Source organism: Gorilla gorilla, chromosome 1 (assembly GCF_029281585.2).
Source record: "Gorilla gorilla gorilla isolate KB3781 chromosome 1, NHGRI_mGorGor1-v2.1_pri, whole genome shotgun sequence".
NCBI lineage: Eukaryota > Metazoa > Chordata > Mammalia > Primates > Hominidae > Gorilla > Gorilla gorilla.
The window spans coordinates 105,854,306-105,871,264 of record NC_073224.2 but is presented as its reverse complement, the minus strand read 5'-3'; the positions used below and the strand labels follow the sequence as shown (position 1 = coordinate 105,871,264).

The 16,959-nt window shown below is 53.3% G+C and overlaps 1 protein-coding gene across 4 annotated transcripts; it reads right to left on the bottom strand.

Moving 5' to 3' along the window:
- Positions 1–119: 119 nt before the first annotated feature.
- Positions 120–10,263, bottom strand: CERS2 (ceramide synthase 2). 4 transcript variants are annotated; one of them, XM_055358764.2, is made up of 11 exons: positions 9,946–10,263; positions 3,852–4,025; positions 3,329–3,446; positions 3,017–3,135; positions 2,751–2,808; positions 2,595–2,645; positions 2,323–2,415; positions 2,005–2,133; positions 1,690–1,796; positions 1,410–1,563; positions 120–1,222 (listed from the first exon to the last, which is right to left on the bottom strand). In XM_055358764.2, the coding sequence occupies exons 2-11, from the start codon at positions 4,022–4,024 to the stop codon at positions 1,082–1,084; spliced, it is 1,143 nt and encodes a 380-aa protein (XP_055214739.1). In that variant the 5' UTR covers position 4,025; positions 9,946–10,263; the 3' UTR covers positions 120–1,081. The 4 variants fall into 4 exon arrangements, with proteins under 4 accessions (XP_055214739.1, XP_030865690.1, XP_030865685.1 ...); XM_031009830.3 differs by lacking the exon at positions 9,946–10,263 and adding an exon at positions 9,569–9,700 and having other exon boundaries at positions 3,852–4,065; XM_031009825.3 differs by lacking the exon at positions 9,946–10,263 and adding an exon at positions 9,569–9,700.
- Between the last annotated feature and the right edge of the window lie 6,696 nt (positions 10,264–16,959).

Sequence of the window (16,959 nt, the reverse complement as noted above, 5' to 3'; positions counted from 1 at the left end):
CCAGGCTGGTCTCAAACTCCTGACCTCTAGTGATCCACCCTCCTTGGCCCCCCAAAGTGCTCAAATTACATGCATGTGAAATTTAAAAAAGAAAATATTACATAACTGCAAGGAAGGCATAAGAAAGACTTTCTTCGTTTATTTAGTTGATCCCCCTTCTCAATTCCTAATAGTCTGACACTTATTGCCATGTTTTATTTAATATTTTTTATTTAATCTTTTAATTTAAAAAAAAAAACCCATTAACAGTACATTTTGGTCTAAAATGGTCCCTCTGCTGAAATGCTAGGTGCTAGCCGTAATTCTGGCTTTAAAACCAAAACCCCAAATATTTAATAAATAAAAATTAGAATTAGTTGCCATTCTACTCCAAACCAGCTAGCCTAGCTGAAGAGAAGAGGGAAGGGGAAGAGGCCAGAGAAAGGAGGAGGCAGTCAGATCTTAGACCTGTCGCTACAGGGACAGCTGAAAGAAGTAGCACTAAGAAAGATCATCCGAGCAGTCCCCTGTACAGCCCCCACTTTTTGGCAGAGGTAGGGTAAGGGTTATGTGCACCCTCCTCCTACCCTCAATTCATTTGTGTCATAGAGGGAGAAAGTTAAAAGCTCAGCTTTGGTTTCTGGCCCAAGTTAGGGAGCTTAGAAAGGTTAGCCTTGGTCCAGCTTTGGCAGAATGAGGCCCACAGATGGGACAATAAGGCACAACCCTGGCTCTGGAGGTCAGGGAGTCAAAGGCAAACAGCTGGGGCCAAATTCTCAGAATAAGGAATGTGAATTGTAACCCCTACCCACAGAGAGCTGAGGGAGGGCCTCAAAAGAAGTAGAAAGGATGACTTGGTGGATAGGGAGGAAAATACGACCATCCCCCTCTAACAGAATATAACCAACGTCCCCCTACCTGGGGATAGGCTGGTTAGAATTTGGTTTAAAGGCAACTGGGTGACAAGCAAGGAGGGAGGATGCAGAGAACTCTCCTCTCGCTTTCTCCTTTTTCCCCAGAGCTTAAAGTGACCCTATAGCGCGGGGAGGGGGGTAGTTCCTTGGCTTTATGCATTAATCTGGGAGGCAGCTGGAATAATGGTTCAGTCATTCTTACGATGGTTGTTATTGAGGATGGGGTGGCCATTGGCTAGGGGCCGGCTCTTTGCTCCTCCCCCAGCTGCAGCCTCCTCCCCCTCTGAGCTCTCTGTTTCTTCCCGGTCACTGCGTTCATCTTCTACCAGCTGTGGAAAAGGGACAAGAAGGGTTATTACATGAGATCCTCAAACCCCTAAGTACTGCTTCTCTCTGAGGGCTTGTTCCTGTTATACCCAGGGCTCCACACTAGTTCTTTAGAGAGTTACCGGCAAGATGGGAGTTCAGGAAGTTGTAGAGAGTAGTAAGGCCTACACAATGGGGACAGGGCTTCACCTTTCCAGTTATGAACTTGTGGGCCATGCGCAAAATGAGGTAGGCCCAGAAGATATGCAGCAGCTGTAGAACTCCCATCATGGAATTGAAGAAGTAATAGCCAAAGAAGGCAGGATAGAGCTCCAGTGGGTACACCAGGGTGCAATGCAGGATCCTGAGGATTCAAGGAGAGAGAGAACGTGGACAAGAGCAGGTCAGACACTGGGGAGATACAGGAGGGGAAGAAAGGCAAGGCTCCTGATTTCTTCAGAACAGGAGTGTAGCCTAGCTGCCTACTCACCAGAAGGGCAGGATGACCAGTCGGGTGATGATGAAAACAATGGCGAAGACGATGAAGATGTTGTTGCAGGTGTTCTTCCATCCCGCATAGTTAAACATCTTGGCTGACTGCATAGAGAGCCCCCATCCATCATGGGCTCCTGACTCCCTCGAGTACATTCATATGTACACTCCAGTTAGGAGCACTGACTCTGTGCCCTCCTCCTTGGTCCCAGGAATGTCATCCTCCAAATTCCCACCCCGCACCTCCCTCCCAAAGAAAACCAAAGGGACAGAAGAACCTGCACCAGGGTCTCTAGATTTGAGGAAGCCTGACCTCCAGCAGGTAATCGGAAGAGTCATGCAGAGCCATGATTAGAGTCCCAGCTCGGATGTAATTGGCAAACCAGGAAAAGCTGATGAGAATGATGGTGGCCACATGGTGGATGATCTGTTCCTTGAAATCCTGCAGAGATGATGCAGGCCCCAGGGCCTTTTTTTATTCCCCAGCTCTCACTATGCCTTCTTACCCCTTGCCTTTGGTTCCCCATGTACCAACAGCTCCATTCAGAGTACCCAGAAGTCAGAGGAGAGGGTGTTCATCCCAGGGCCTCATTTTGGCTCTAAGGCTTAATTGCACAACCCCTTCACCCACCTTTCGCTTGACATCAGAGGCAATGCTGAAGAGCAGGGACCAGTAGAAGGAAAGTTCAATCATGTAGTACCAATACTGGGAAGGGATAGTGCTCTGGGAGAGGAGAGAGAGGTAAGAGCAACCAGCCCCAAGGGTGTCCCCACTCCACAAACCCCCTAGCCCCTGAGGTTCTTCATTCCATCACTCTAATCCCTCTGCCATGGATTCCACAAACCGTCTCTTCACTAGGGTGTGTCTTAGTCCACCCCCACATGAGGAACCAGAACTCATACCTGTATGGGATATCCCTCCCAAACTTTCTTCATGTCATAGAACCAGGGTTTCTGCAGAGAGATGGTGAGAAGTTAAAAGGGGAGGAACCCAAATTCCATGGCCTCACCTGACCTTGCCAGAGAACCTACTCCCACCTCCCAGTAATCCCCACTCACATCCACAATGACGGCCATGCCGGCAATGAAGGCAATCAGGTAAAATGTGAATCTCCAGCTGGCAGAGGAAGCAGAAATGGCTAGGTCAGAAGATAGCACAGTCCCCCAGCAGCCCCCAAATACCTGCAGATACCCTCACAAGATACCATTAATAACTGAATTCACCTCCTCACATCTCCCTGCGTATAGCTGCCGCCTATCCCTCCCAGCAAGACACATCAGGATATTCCTTGTCACCCAGCTTCTCCTGCCCCAGCCTCCCCCACCTGGCTTCTCGGAACTTCTTGAGGAGACTGGGCCGGTCCTGGTTGCGGCGGCGACGGAACCAACGCTCTACCTGGCGACCAGAGAGCCCGCTCTGCCGGGACAAAAGCTCTACTTCCACCTGGGCACAGTGAAGAAGCCCATTGTTATGTTTACCTTCGGAACTCAGCAGCATCCCCAGCCTCTCCCAGTAACAACCTCAGTCAGCACCACTGCTTCCCCATCTCTTCACCTGCCAGAGCTAACATTCAAACCCTGTCCCCCCACCACCAAACTCAGTGATTCCCAGAGCCAGAGCAGCATGCGGCTCATACCTGCTTGGGCTGCTTGCCACTGGTCAGGTAGAAATGTTCCAAGGTGGCGTTGGGAGGTGCCCGCAGCCGAGTTTTCTCCTTTATGTTCAAGAGGGCAGCCAGTGGTGTAGCCACGTACCTGGGGAAGGGATATGAGTAAGGTATCTAGCTTGCTGGGAAGGGAAAGGGCTGCAAGCTAAGGCAACTTTACCCTGGCCTCAGTTTCCCCAGCTTCCTGGCAACCCCCTTTTCTCTAGCCTCCAGGGCTGCCCACAGCTGACAAAGCTGCCTGTGTGTTCACTAGTGGCCAGGCGGGTGGCGGGTGGAGGGTGAGAACAAATAACCATTGATGGAAAGGGCCTGGGGGTGCTGAGCCTTCAGGAAGACAATGGTGCCTTCAGGGGAGGGGGTGCACAGTGGGCAGGAACCTGAGTAGCCAGAACATCAGGGTCAAGGGCTAATTAAACAGCAAGGAACAAACTTGAAGTCCAAGAAACTGCAACTGGCAACAGGGGAAGGCATGAGGGTAGGTTGGCATGCTTACAGCTCAAAGAAGTATCGAACGATGAGGAAGAGCAAGGCCAGGGGCAGCGTGATATAGAGATCTGAGGCTTTGGCGTAGACACGTCCATCTCGGTCTTCTAGATCGGCCCAGGTCAAGTTCACAGGCAGCCACAGACGTTCCCACCAGAAGTAATCATACAAGGTCTGGAGCATCCTGAGTGAGGGGCAAAGGGGAGGGCATCAAGAGGGAGTAGCTATGGAGGAAGAGATAGATGAATAAAAGTTTTCAGGATGTATCAAAAGGAGAAGGGGGCAGAGAGTCGAACTCTAGATCCCTATCCTGGCTATGTAGCCTTGGGCAAATCAGTTTCCTCATCTGTAATACGGTGGCTTTCCAGTTTTAACATCTACTGTTAGGCCGGCCGTGGTGGCTCATGCCTGTGGTCCCAGCACTTTGGGAGGCCGAGGCTGGCAGATCACAAGGTCAGGAGTTCGAGACCAGCCTGGCCAACATGGCGAAACCTCATCTCTACTAAAAATACAAAAAACTGGCTGGGTGTGGTGGCGGGCGCCTATAGTCCCAGCTACTTGGGAGGCTGAGGCAGGAGAATCGCTTGAACCCAGGAGGCAGAGGTTGCAGTGAGCCGGAATCACGCCATTGCACTCTAGCCTAGGTGACAACGAGACTGTCTCAAACAAAAAAAAAAAAAAAAAAAGCATTTATTGTCTACAGCAACCTGCAGATGTGATTCCCTGGAATTAAGAAACTTGGGGTCCTTACAACCTCTGATTTTGGGGGATGGGGGAAGAACCTTGGGGGTCTTGTCATTTTGCTATCTTAACCTGCAAGACAGGCAGGACCTGGCCCTAGAAGCTGTAGCCAACAATCTGAGTAAAGTCCCTCCCTTATCCCCCTACACTCTGGCCACTTCCTCGAGCATCCAAGCCAACTCAGCTGAAAGCTTCCAGGGGGTGCCCCAAAACATTGCAGGGCTGAGGCAAACCCTTCTTCCCCTTCCCTACAACCTACAACCCATCTGAGTAGCAAGTCCCTAAAGAAAAATTAAGAGACAGGGTAGGCTGGGCAGTGGCTCACGCCTGTAATCCCAGCACTTTGGGAGACCAAGGCAGGCTGATCACTTGAGCTCAGGAGTTTGAGACCAGCCTGGGCAACACGGTGAAACCCCATCTCTACAAAAAATACAAAAATTAGCTGGGTGTGGTGGCACATGGCCTGTAATCCCAGCTACTCAGGAGTCTGAGGTGGGAGAATCGTTTGAACCGAGGCGGCGGAGGTTGCAGTGAGCTGAGATCGCACCACTGCACTCCAGCCTGGGTAACAGAGTGAGACTCCGTCTCAAAAAAAAAAAAAAAAAAAAGCCAAGGTAAAGCAAAATTATGTCCCCAAATTACACTGAGCTCCACAATCACTGGACATCGAACTACTGCACACAAGGTTGACACTCCATGCCAAGCCATCTAGTCCCTACACACAAGGCAGAAGGACCCTATGTGTAACTCTTCAGAAAGAAAAGTGAAGGTAGGGCTGCAAAGAGTCAGGGATTGTGGGGCAGGGAACCAAGAGAGTGGACCAATACATCTGATGGAATTAAGAGCTATTCTTTTATTTTCTTTTGAGACAGGGTCTTCCTCTGTCACCCAAGCTGGAGTGCAGTGGTACAATCACAGCTCACTGCAACCTCCACCTCCCAGGTTCAAGCCATCCTCCCCTCCTGCCTCAGCCTCCCGAGTGCCTGGGGCTATGAGTAGCATGCACTACCGAGTAGCACACAGCACATCTGGCTAATTTTTGAATTTTTTTTTGGTAGAAACAGGGTTTTGCCATGTTGCCCAGACTGGTCTTGAACTCCTGGGCTCAAGCAACCTGCCAGCCTTGGCCTCCCAAAGTGCTGGGATTACAGGCATGAGCCACCGTGCCTGGTCAGAGATATTTCGTATAAATGCTCATCCAGAAAACAGAATCCTAGTCTGCAGGGGAACACCCATACCCTCTCAGTCTAGGAAAGAGCCGCTATGTAAACCTCCTCCCCCAACTGAAAGATGAACAACATGGTGGGAGTGACCACTTGGATACCCAGAGGAGGGAGGGAACGGTCTGTGTGTGGCTCATGAGGGAAGAGCAGCTGCTTGGAGCTGACAGGAATGGCAAGATGGTCCAGGAGAGCCAGGGATGCTGGGTCCAGCACAACACCTGGCAATCCTAGGACTCAGCAAGAAGCCGCAGCAGGATGACCATGACAGTCTTTTCCAGGCTCCCCACCCCTTGTTCTCCTGGGAAGGAGATGAGGCGGTGGGATTTAGGCTGGCCCAGAAAGTGAAAGCAGGGACAGGAAGAAAAGAGAGTGGTGAAATTGTTATCCACAGTGACCTGGAGACTACTTGGTGCCACTGACTGAAGACAGAGCCTGAGACCACAGCTGGGCTGGGCTGGTCCTGCTGCTGCTCTGACAGCTCCCACTCCACCCCCACCCACCACTGTAGCCCTTGCGAAATCCCTCAGCCTGTCACGGGTCAGTATTCCAGCTCAAGGACTTTACCCCCTTGTCCCCACTCCTGGTCACTGCTCTCTCGGATGAAATCAGAAGTCAGCACTGCCAGTAAAGGAGCTTCAGCTCTACCTTCTCCCCTCCTCCTCCCCCAAATCACACACACACATTCCAGACACTGCTCCTGCCCCCTCCACCTCAGCCAGAATAAATATTTAATTAAACAGATGGAAGCCTTCTGAACTGAACAAAATTAAATGTAATTATCCACAGTGGAACTTTCCCCACACAAACACACACTTTTTTCCTAGAGAAAAGTTGTAGAAAATTGAATAAAGGGACAAGGGTAGAAAATGCACAGAGAAGGGACAATGCGGAACACCTTGATGTGTGCACATGGCCCCCTCTTCCCACTTTTTTGCTCAGCCTGATTGGAAGCAAGAAATCAACCTGACCCAGTCACCTGACTGCTGTCTCTTGGAGCCCAACTTCTCCAGGGAAATGTAAAGCCAAAGGTACCATGTTGCCCTGGCAGTCCTAGACTTCAGATCCCATCCCCAACCAGGTCTGTGAAAACTGGCAGGGATGTTTCTCTAGTCAGGTGGCAGGCTGGAGTCGCAGAGGGAGGGTGGAGCCCCTGCTGGACTCCTGGGGCCCAGGAATGTCTCATGCCTGCAAAGCAGGGGGTGGGGGGCAGGCAAAGTAGGCACCAGAGCATGGTCAAGGACAGACACCTGGGCAGTGCAACTTCCTCATCCCCAAGATGAGATAGCGCCTGTCCTCTTCCACTCCAAGCAGGGAGAGTGGAAGACTTGGCAAATGCAGATTAATGGGGGCTTTTACACCGAGGTTGCAGGCTTCCCATGACCACAGCCCTCCCTGGTGGTCCTGCACCTCCATTAGCAGAGAGGCACTACCCCCATCTCCCCAGCAGGGAGGCCCCAGATTCAGCAGGGTCAGGACCTCTGACTCAACACGAAGAGAGGGGAGGACAGCTGGGGCCTGGCCGGCCTCACTTACACATCCCCACAGAACCAAAGAGTTGGGTCCCTGTGGCAGTACTGGGGAGGCCTCTTAGCACCAGCACACAGATCCAAGCAAGACCCCATAAACAAGAGGCTGGGGCAAGAAAAGCTGAAGTGTACATATGGTAAGGAGACAACCCTGTTTTTCCAGGCCCCCTGGGCCTTCAGGGCAGTTACTTGACTTCTTAGGGAGAAAATCACATCTAGAAACACTTTTCCACCCAGACTTCACTCCCCCATACACATGAAGAGACATGGTATCTGTCTACGCTCTCTCACACACACACCTGCCTTGGAGGCACAGATGCCACTTTCTGAGGCACAGGCTGGAGAGGGGCCAGAAGAGCAGGGATTTAACTGGCATTGGATTAGCAGGAACTCGAGCAGGACTCTGTCCAGCCCCAACCTTTGCCCCAACTCTGACTGACACCCCCACAAGACCCCTCTAGGTGGATGAAAGGAGCAGAGGATCCCCATGGGAGTTTGTAGATCCAAACGGCTGAGAAGGCAGAAGTTTCGGCCTGAGAGGAAGGAATTCTCTCAGACTCCAGGTGGTCAGTCTGACTGGCTCTCATAGTTTGGAAGAATAACTGAGGAAAATAGAAAGGAGTTGTTGACAAGGGAGGAGTGACAAAGGTCCCACCGGCTCCCTGCTTCCACTGAAGAAGTCCTGAACAGTCTTCCTTGTTGAAAACTTTCAGGCAACAGAAGCAGGTCATGAACTAGAAGTCTACAAGCCATGGATGGAGCCAATGAGAGGTGTGTTATCCCTCCAGGCTGCAGGATGGGCCTCAAAATAAGCCAGATTGTAAAAAAGAGGTGGGTGAGAGGCAGGCAGAACAGTAGTCCTCAGCCTCATCTGGCCCTACAGCTTGTCTGCAAAGTCCCACCGAAGGCCTCCACAGACCCAAACACTGCATGAGACTATGGCCCCAGGGGCAGGGAGACGCCGGTGGGTTTGAGAGACAGCTGGGGCGGTGTTGAAGGACACAGTGAGGGATCAGCCAGCCTGTGGCCAGTGACAGGGGAAAAAGGAGGCCCTTCCTCCCAGGGGAAAATCTGGCCAGAGGCCCCAGTGAGGGGAGTGGGGGACCAGGGGAGAAAAGGATCTCTCTCTGGAACAGAGACTGTGCAGATCACGGTATGGTCAGGGCCAGGTCCTCAGGGACAGGACTGCAGGCAAGTCGTTACCCTTAGGAGCCCCTTTACATGTGCAGCCACTCACACCCCGGTGCGGTCATCCCGACTCCGGTATGCGGCAGCAACCGCCACCCACCCCTGCCCCAGCACAGATATGGGGGTGACTGCCTGCTGGAGGCCTGCTCGGACTCAGTTCTCCAGGAACAGGGGCTCACTGCATTCGCCACGATCCTCAGAACCCCCTGAAGCTGGGCCTGGCAACTCAGGTGACTGAAACCAGGTTTTGATGCCAGGAGCTAGGCTTAGGGAGGGAGAGACTCCAACTGCAGGCTAAAGATGAGTGCTCTACACCTGCAGTCAACCCACTTGCCACGGGCCTCTAGTGATTAACAGGCCTCTAGTGATTAACAAGCTACGGCCCAGAAAGCCAGTTCCACCAGGAGCTCCCTTGCCAGCCATTCACACCTCATAACGGTATGCCTTAGCCCTACCGGGCCGGGGCAGGAGCTCCGGGCCGCTCCTTCCTGTTTCCCGTTAAGCACATGGAAGCTCTGACCTCGCCTGCGAGGTGGGCACGGTGGGCCGGTAGGAAGAAAACGGGGCAGGGCCCTCCCCTCTCCTCCCACCCGAGCCACAGGACGCGTCCAGGCCAGGGCAACCCCGCGGGCCGCTGCCAGGGTGGAGGCTCTCGCGCCAATGGTCACCAAGCTCCTCCATTCCCCAACAAAGGGGGCCCGCGGCTCGGCCCCGTCGCCCGCAGCCCCCGCGTCCCCACCTTCCGCCCTACCTGTTGCCCGGGAGAGCCTCTCTGGCTCAGGGCGGCGCTGCCGCGGACACCGCGGCGCCAGGCCCGCCGGCCCCGGCCGCTCCCTTGAGGCGCTGCGCCCGCCTTACCCGGCCGCCGCCATGAGCGCCCGCAGCGCCCCCCGCCAGCGCCGCCTCCCTCCTCGCCCCGGCCCCGCGGCCTTCCCAGCCCGGCCCCTCCGCGGCCCCGCGACAAAGCGGCACCCGGGGCTCCCAACTTTTCCGCAGCCCCTTACCACCCCCGCACGGGGCTCGGGCGCCGGGCGGGGGCCCCGACTCACCCGGCGGCAGCGCTGGCGGGGCCGGGGCCGCTGCTCCGTGTACTCCGTCTGCTCGGGTGGCTGCTCCGAGGCCCCGAGGCCTGGCTCCCCGCGCCTCTCCTCCCTCTTCCGCCCGCCCGCCGGCCCGCGCCCGCCCTCGCCCTCCCTCCTCCGCCAGCCGCCGGCGCCGCCGCCGCCGCCCGCCGAGCCCAGTCGAGCTGAGCCCGAGCCCAGCCGGGAAAAAAGTCCGCGAGCAGCCCAAGGGCCGGGAGGCTGGGCGTGGACGGGAGGGAAGGGCGGGGCGGGCCTCTACGCTGCGGCTGCCCCTTCGCCCCGGCGCGGGAGCCCGGACCCCAGCCCTCCGCTCCCGGCCCCACAGCCGCGTCCACGCCCGTCACCTTGCGCTAGAGAAGCCCCCGACGTGGGGAAGCGGCTGCGGGCTCCTTCCGCCACTTCGGTCTCTTTTCGGGGTGGGAGGTCTCCCCCTGGGACCGACACAGACGCACTGGATGCCGCGGGGTCCCGGGCTCCAAGCGGCGGTGTCCCTGCACCCTTACTCCTACCCACCCCCACCCACCCCCAACTGCCGTGCGGCCCCCGGTCCCCGTCAGGGTGGGCACATTCCCACTTCCAGCCCCACGGGGCGCGGGCGGAGGAGGGTGCAGCCCAGGGATCCTGCCCAAGTGCCTCGCGCCGAAGCTGAAAACCTCTCCAGGGCAGACCGAAGCAGCCGACCCTCGAGACCCAGTCGGAGCCTGCGATCACTCGGGCGACCCTCGCCTACCCCGCCGTAAAAGCCGCGGCCTTTCCACCTAGGTGCTACGGGACCTACCCCCGAGGCAAGGAAGAGCAAACCCGAACTTGCGCGCACCCGGCGGCCCCGTCTGAAAGAGCCACCCCAACTTTTGTTTTGTAAAATGTATTTGAGTTTTCAAATGACACCACGTTTATCCGTATTCGATTTCGTGTTAAAAAGTGTTTTCCGGGCGGGCGCGGTGGCTCACGCCTGTAATCCCAGCACTTTGGGAGGCCGAGGCGGGCAGATCACCTGAGGTCAGGCGTTCGAGACCACCCTGGCCAACATGGTTAAACCCTGTCTCTACTAAAAATACAAAAATTAGCCGGGCGCGGTGGCTCGCGCTTGTAATCCCAGCTACTCGGGAGGCTGAGCCACGAGAATCGCTTGAACCCTGAAGGTGGAGTTTGCAGTGAGCCGAGATCTCGCCACTGCACTCCAGCCTGGGCGACAGAGTGAGACTCCGTCTTAGGAAAAAAATAAAAAGTGTTCTCCCCTTGGCCTGGCGCGGTGGCTTATGCCTGTAATCTCAGCACTTTGGGAGGCCGAGGTGGGCAGATCACTTGAGGTCAGAGTTCAAGACCAGCCTGGTCAACATAGCGAGACCCCCAACTCCTTTATAAATTAAAAAAAAAAAAAAAGTTTTCCCCTTGAGTCGTGTGGTAAAATTACTGTTTCAGAAGTAATTACTGTTGGAAGATGCAACATGGTTTTCCTAGAAAGCTGGTCTTAACTCCTAACGTGAACGAGTGGTGACTAAGATGTATTTGAGGGCTCCTATACAGGGAAAGCTGCAGCTTACTCCATGGAGAGGTACTTTTGTCAAATTTCTCACCTAGATGAAGTGTTGCCTTTTTTATGCTGTTGCAATCAGAGCCTCTGACAGTAGCTTGTTTCCCCTGTTTAATCTGGTCAAGTCCTCGTAGGATGGAGTGCAACCCCCACTAATCCAGTTGGAGGGCCCATCCCTCATCTCAGGCCCTTTCTGGAAGGTAAGGAGGTAGAGGCTGTCCGACCCAACTGTTTGTTCTGCCTCTCTTTTCAGGGGGACCCGCAGCCCTAACACACCATGGGAAAGATGAGAGTGGTGGCCCCTAACCAGCTCCCAGGGTTTCTCTAGGCTTTTCTAAGCCCCAGGCCTGCCTGATCTCCCAGTTTCCAGCAACCCCTCCAGCTGTGTTTTTCTCCTACCTCCCTTATTAGCATATCCTCCATTGTATCTTTCTTTCCTTTCTTTTTTTTTTTTTTTTTTTTACTTTGGATAGGAGGTCTCACTCTGTCACTGCAGCCTCGACCTTCCAGGCTCAAGCTATCCTCCACCTCAGCCTCCCAAGTAGTAGGGACCACAGGCGACGCCACCACGCCCGGCTAATTTTTGTATTTTTGAGATTTCACCATGTTGCTCACGCTGGTCGTGAACTCCTGAGCTCAAACTATCCATCCGCCTTGGCCTTTCAAAGTGCTGGGATTACAAGCGTGAGCCACCTTGCATCCCAATTGTCTCTTTCTACCGCCTTGGAACTCTCCTCCTTCAGCCTTCTAATTCCAAAGTTCCCTCTTCCTTTCTTCAGTGCTCTCCCCAGAGTCCTTATCTGCTACACACCTACACACCTTTTTTCCAGCATAGTTCCAGGGCTCTTTGGGCCGCAGCTCACCTTCGGGTCTCTAACACTCTCCACACCTCCGTCCTATTCATCTTCCTTCTTTTAGTTCTGAATCCCTTTCTTGTGGTTTTCCTAAGTGCCAGGCTTTCCTGTAGTCCCTACCAGACTTTTCAAATGCTTCCTCAGGAAAACTGAAGACTGGTTAACTTTTTTTTCTTTTTTTTAAGATAGCAGTGGGGAGGGGAAGTTCTGGGGCAGAAGTTGGATAACCAGGGCCTGAGAAATAAAGATAAGAGGGTATATTCCTCCCCCAGGAGACAAAAGAGAAGGTGGATGGAGAAGGGGAAACTGGGCCTCAGCCAGCACCAGGATGATGCGACCAGCTTTGTCAGCACGCTTGGGGAGCGCACACACCGCTTGCCTTGGCTGGACCGGAGACTGTGATCACCACCCTTCCAACCCATCCCCCAACACGCAGGCTGGCATGACCACGCCCACAGTGCCCCAAGTGCTGCCTGCCTTGCAGTGACTCACTTCCTCTGTATGGGCTGCTGAACTGTCCCAAGGAGAGGACAGGCCATCTCCAGGCCTTCAGCCCCGAGTTTAGATATCTGGGCAGGCTTTGTGGATGGGCAAGCATACAGGGAGCCCAAATGTGGAAGGTAGGTTTTTTCAGGTCAGGTGGAACTGTTAACACTGAAGCCTATTTGGGTAAGAAGCAGAGCCTAGCTAGTACCTAATAGAGATTCAGGGACCAGGAGTTTCGGGGAGGAAACATTTCCTAACAGAGAGGTAAAATAGCCAAGAGGAGTTTCTATGTATTCTGAAATCAGGCAATGGAAAGTATTTGCAGAAAAGCAATGTAGGGACCAGGCGTGGTGGCTTATGCCTGTAATCCCAACACTTTGGGAGGCCGAGGTGGGTGGATCACCTGCAGTCAGGAGTTCAAGACCAGCCTGCCCAACATGGTGAAACCTCATCTCTACTAAAAATACAGAAGTTAGCTAGGCATGGTGGCACATGCCTGTAGTTCCAGCTACTTTGGAGGCTGAGGCAGGAGAATTGCTTGAACCTAGGAGGGTGAGGTTGCGGTGAGCCGAGATCATGCCACTGCCCTCCAGCCTGGCAACAGAGTGAGACTCCGTCTCAAAAATAAATAAATAAAAGCTGGGTGCAGTGATTCATGCCTATAATTCCAGCACTTTGGGAGGCCGAGGTGGGCGGATAACCTGAGGTCAAGAGTTTGAGACCAGCCTGGCCAACATGGTGAAACCCTGTCTCTACTAAAAATACAAAAATTAGCTGGGTGTGGTGGTGGGCGCCTGTAATCCCAGCTACTCGGGAGGCTGAGGAAGGAGAATCACTTGAACCTGGGAGGCGGAGGTTACAGTGAGCTGAGATCACACTACTGCACTCCAGCCTGGGTGACAGAGTAAGACTCGGTCTCAATAAATAAATAAATAAAAGCAATGTGGGACTTGGAGGCTGAAGAGGTGGACATGCATGAACAGTGGAGGCGGTGTATGTGGCTGCCTTTCCCCTGTATTCCACTGAGAGGGAGCCCAAATCTGCCTCGCCTGCATTGAGGGATGAAGAAAACACTGAGAGGCAGCTGAGAAACACGGATGCTAGTTCCAACTCCATGGCCTCGGGAAGTCACTCAGACTCCTTGAGTCAGTAATGAAAAGGTAGTAGATTAGAGGCTGGGCGCAGTGGCTCACGCCTGTAATCCCAACACTTTGGGAGGCCGAGGCGGGCGGATCACAAGGTCAGGAGTTCAAGACCAGCCTGGCCAACATAGTGAAACACTGTCTCTACTAAAAATACAAAAATTAGCTGGGCATGGTGGTGCATGCTTGTAATCCCAGCTACTCAGGAGGTTGAGGCAGGAGAATTGCTTGAACCAGGGAGTCAGAGGTTGCAATGAGCCGAGATCGCGCCATTGCACTCTAACCTGGGCAACAGAGTGAGACTCTGTCTCAAAAAAAAAGAAAAGAAAAGGTGGTAGATTAGATCCTCTCTAAGATTTCCTCCAACTCTGCAATTCTAAAATGTACAACATGGGGAAGGAAGGTGATCAGTACCTCTGTAAACAACTGCAATCCGGCCCTGAAGTTGAACAAAACAAAACCTAGGGAGAGGAATGAGTTTGTAGCAAGTTTCAATGCAGCGATTGTGAACGCATCACACACACACTCCTCACAGGCAAGGACTTCGCTTCTGCCATGTGACTTGAGACTCTGTTGGTCTTCTCCAAATTCAGAGTTCAGCCTGGCAGGCCGGCCAGGAGCCCCTTGGAGAGATTCGGCGTGAGGAAACAGGAGGCCTCACGCTTCCTTCAGTTCCCCCTAAATCTGCTGGGCAGGTAGCCAGAAGAAACTCTGAAGGGTACAGAAAGCCGAGGGCCGGGGGGACCCCAGCTGCGGAGCTGCAGTACAGTGTTTACCCAGCCTAACGGCGGTCACCCAGTCTCCTGCATGTGTCTGAGGTCAGCCTCGGGGGCTCCCCTGAGTAGGTATCTACCTGAGGCTCTTCCCCTGATGCTACCTGCATACCAATTCCACCCAGGAACCTGGCGTCCTCAGGAGGCTGCACTTCCCAAGTGGGCTGAGACAGCCCCTTGATATGTGGGGCTGGAGCCAGAGACCTCAAGGGGCCACTAGGGGGCTCGAGACGCTCAGTGGCTGTTGGCGCCCTCTTGTGGCCATTTTGGGGATTGGCAAGAAAAGTTTCAGAAGCGAGCCAAGATCGGAATTCTTAAGGAGGTAAGTAATAACAACAGTAACAGTTACCATATAACAATACTTATCGTTATATATTTGATAACATTGTGACATTTCTACTTAACGGCGCTGTGCCCAGAACTCTTCTAAGTGCTTTATATGCACTGTAGTTATTTAATTCTCACAACAACCTATAACATAAACACTATTACTTGTCTGTTGATGATGAGGAAACTGAGCACAGAATAGTTGCCCAAGGTCACACAGGAGACCAGAATCCCGACTCTGAGAAGTCTGGCTCCGGAAGCTTTGCTTTTAGCCACCACACTGAGACTGAGTTCCATTTTGGGGTTGTCAGGTGAAATACAGGACACACTGTTAAACTATAATTTCAGATAAACAAAAAATTATAATTACAGGCGGTGGCTCACGCCTGTAATCCCAGCACTTTGGGAGTCCAAGGCAGGTAGATCACGAGGTCAGGAGTTCGAGACCAGCCTGGCCAACATGGTGAAACCCTATCTCTACTAAAAATACAAAAAATTAGCCAGGCATGATGGCAGGCGCCTATAATCCCAGCTACTCGGGAGGCGGAGGCAGGAGAATCGCTTGAACCCGGGAGGCGGAGCTTGCAGTGAGCCAATATAATGCCACTGCACTCCAGCCTGGGCAACAGAGAGAGACTCCGCCTCAAAAAAAAAAAAAGTTAGTATATTTAATGAAATATTTGGGTCATACTTGTACCAACAAATGATTCCTCATTTACGTGAAATTCTGATTAAGCTGCATGTCCTGTATATTTATTTATTTAATCTAATACCCCTACTTTACAGGGCACTTTTCTCTGCCACATGCAATTACACAGATTACTTTTCTTTTTTTTTTTTTTTTGAGACGGAGTCTCACTCTGTCGCCCAGGCTGGAGTGCAGTGGCGCCATCTCAGCTCACTGCAACCTCTGCCTCCCAGGTTCAAGTGATTCTCCTGCCTCAGCCTCCCGAGTAGCTGGGATTACAGGCATGCGCCGCCATGCCCGGCTAATTTTTTGTATTTTTAGTAGAGACGGGGTTTCACTGTGTAAGCCAAGGCTGGTCTCGATCTCCTGCCTCATGATCCACCCGCCTCGGCCTCACAAAGTGCTGGGATTACAGGCATGAGCCACCGTGCCTGGCCACATTACCTTATTTATTTATTTATTTATTTATTTTTATGAGTTCAGTAGTTTTTGGGGGCAAGGTGGTGTTTGGTTACATGGATAAGTTCTTTAGTGGACACATTACTTCATTTAATCATCCCAGGAAACCTGTCCTCGGAGGCCCCAGCATGTCCCACAGCCTCCGTCTCTCTCAATCCTCCCATTTAGAGAGCTGAAAGGACTAGCGAAGCTTACAGAACATAGGTGGCAGAGCTGGATATTGAACCCTCATTCTCCAGTTCTGACACAGGTGCATGTTTTCCCTTTAACAGGAGAGAAAAGTGAGGAGCAGTGATTACCGCCACAGAAATATCCTTTCATGGCATGTCCTCCGGCATGGTCTACTCAGTGTGGTGGAGCCACTGCAGGTCCCTCCTCCAGGGATGTAGGAATGCCAGTGAAGGCCTTCCTGAGTTGGGAGAGAGGCAGAGGAGTGAGTGGAGGCAGGGCTGTAGCTTCTGTGCCCCGCCCCTACCCAGGCTCTTCAGGGAGGCAGGAAAGAGGCTGTGTTTAGACCTGAGGGAGCCAGCTGTGAGGCTGGAGCAGTTGCTGCATGGCGGGGCGGGGGCTCCGCAGGGCTGTTCACCTGCTGCTCTCTGCAGAGACAGCCTCAAGTCCAGCTGCTGGGGTTGCATCACCTGCAGCTAAAACAGCCACAGGGCCCAGGCTGCCAAAAGGCAACAGAAGCAATCTAAGAAACCAGGCAAGGGAGCCTCCCCCATCTCCCTGTTGCCTTTTGGGAGCGAAGAGCTTCCCTCTGAAGGTAACACCCTTTGCATTTTTCTCTCTTGACTCTGTTCATCAGCTTCCACTCCCAAATACTTGTGCCCTTCCTTCTCCACAGATATACATAATCCCTGGGCACTCTCCACCTAGGTCAGCTGGCTCTAGTAAGGCAGCAGTCAAGGGAGTTTCTGGGCTGGGACCCCCTCTGGGGTGCAGGCTGGGGTGCCCTGCTGGTATGTGCCCCAACAGGTTTTTCCCTATCAGCCTTGAAATCAGCCTGCAGCCTGTCTGACCTGCCCCCGAGGGAGCTGGAGACAGAGGCAGAGCCAGGTCAGAAGCTGGGGCGACTTTGAGACTAGGTCTCTGTGG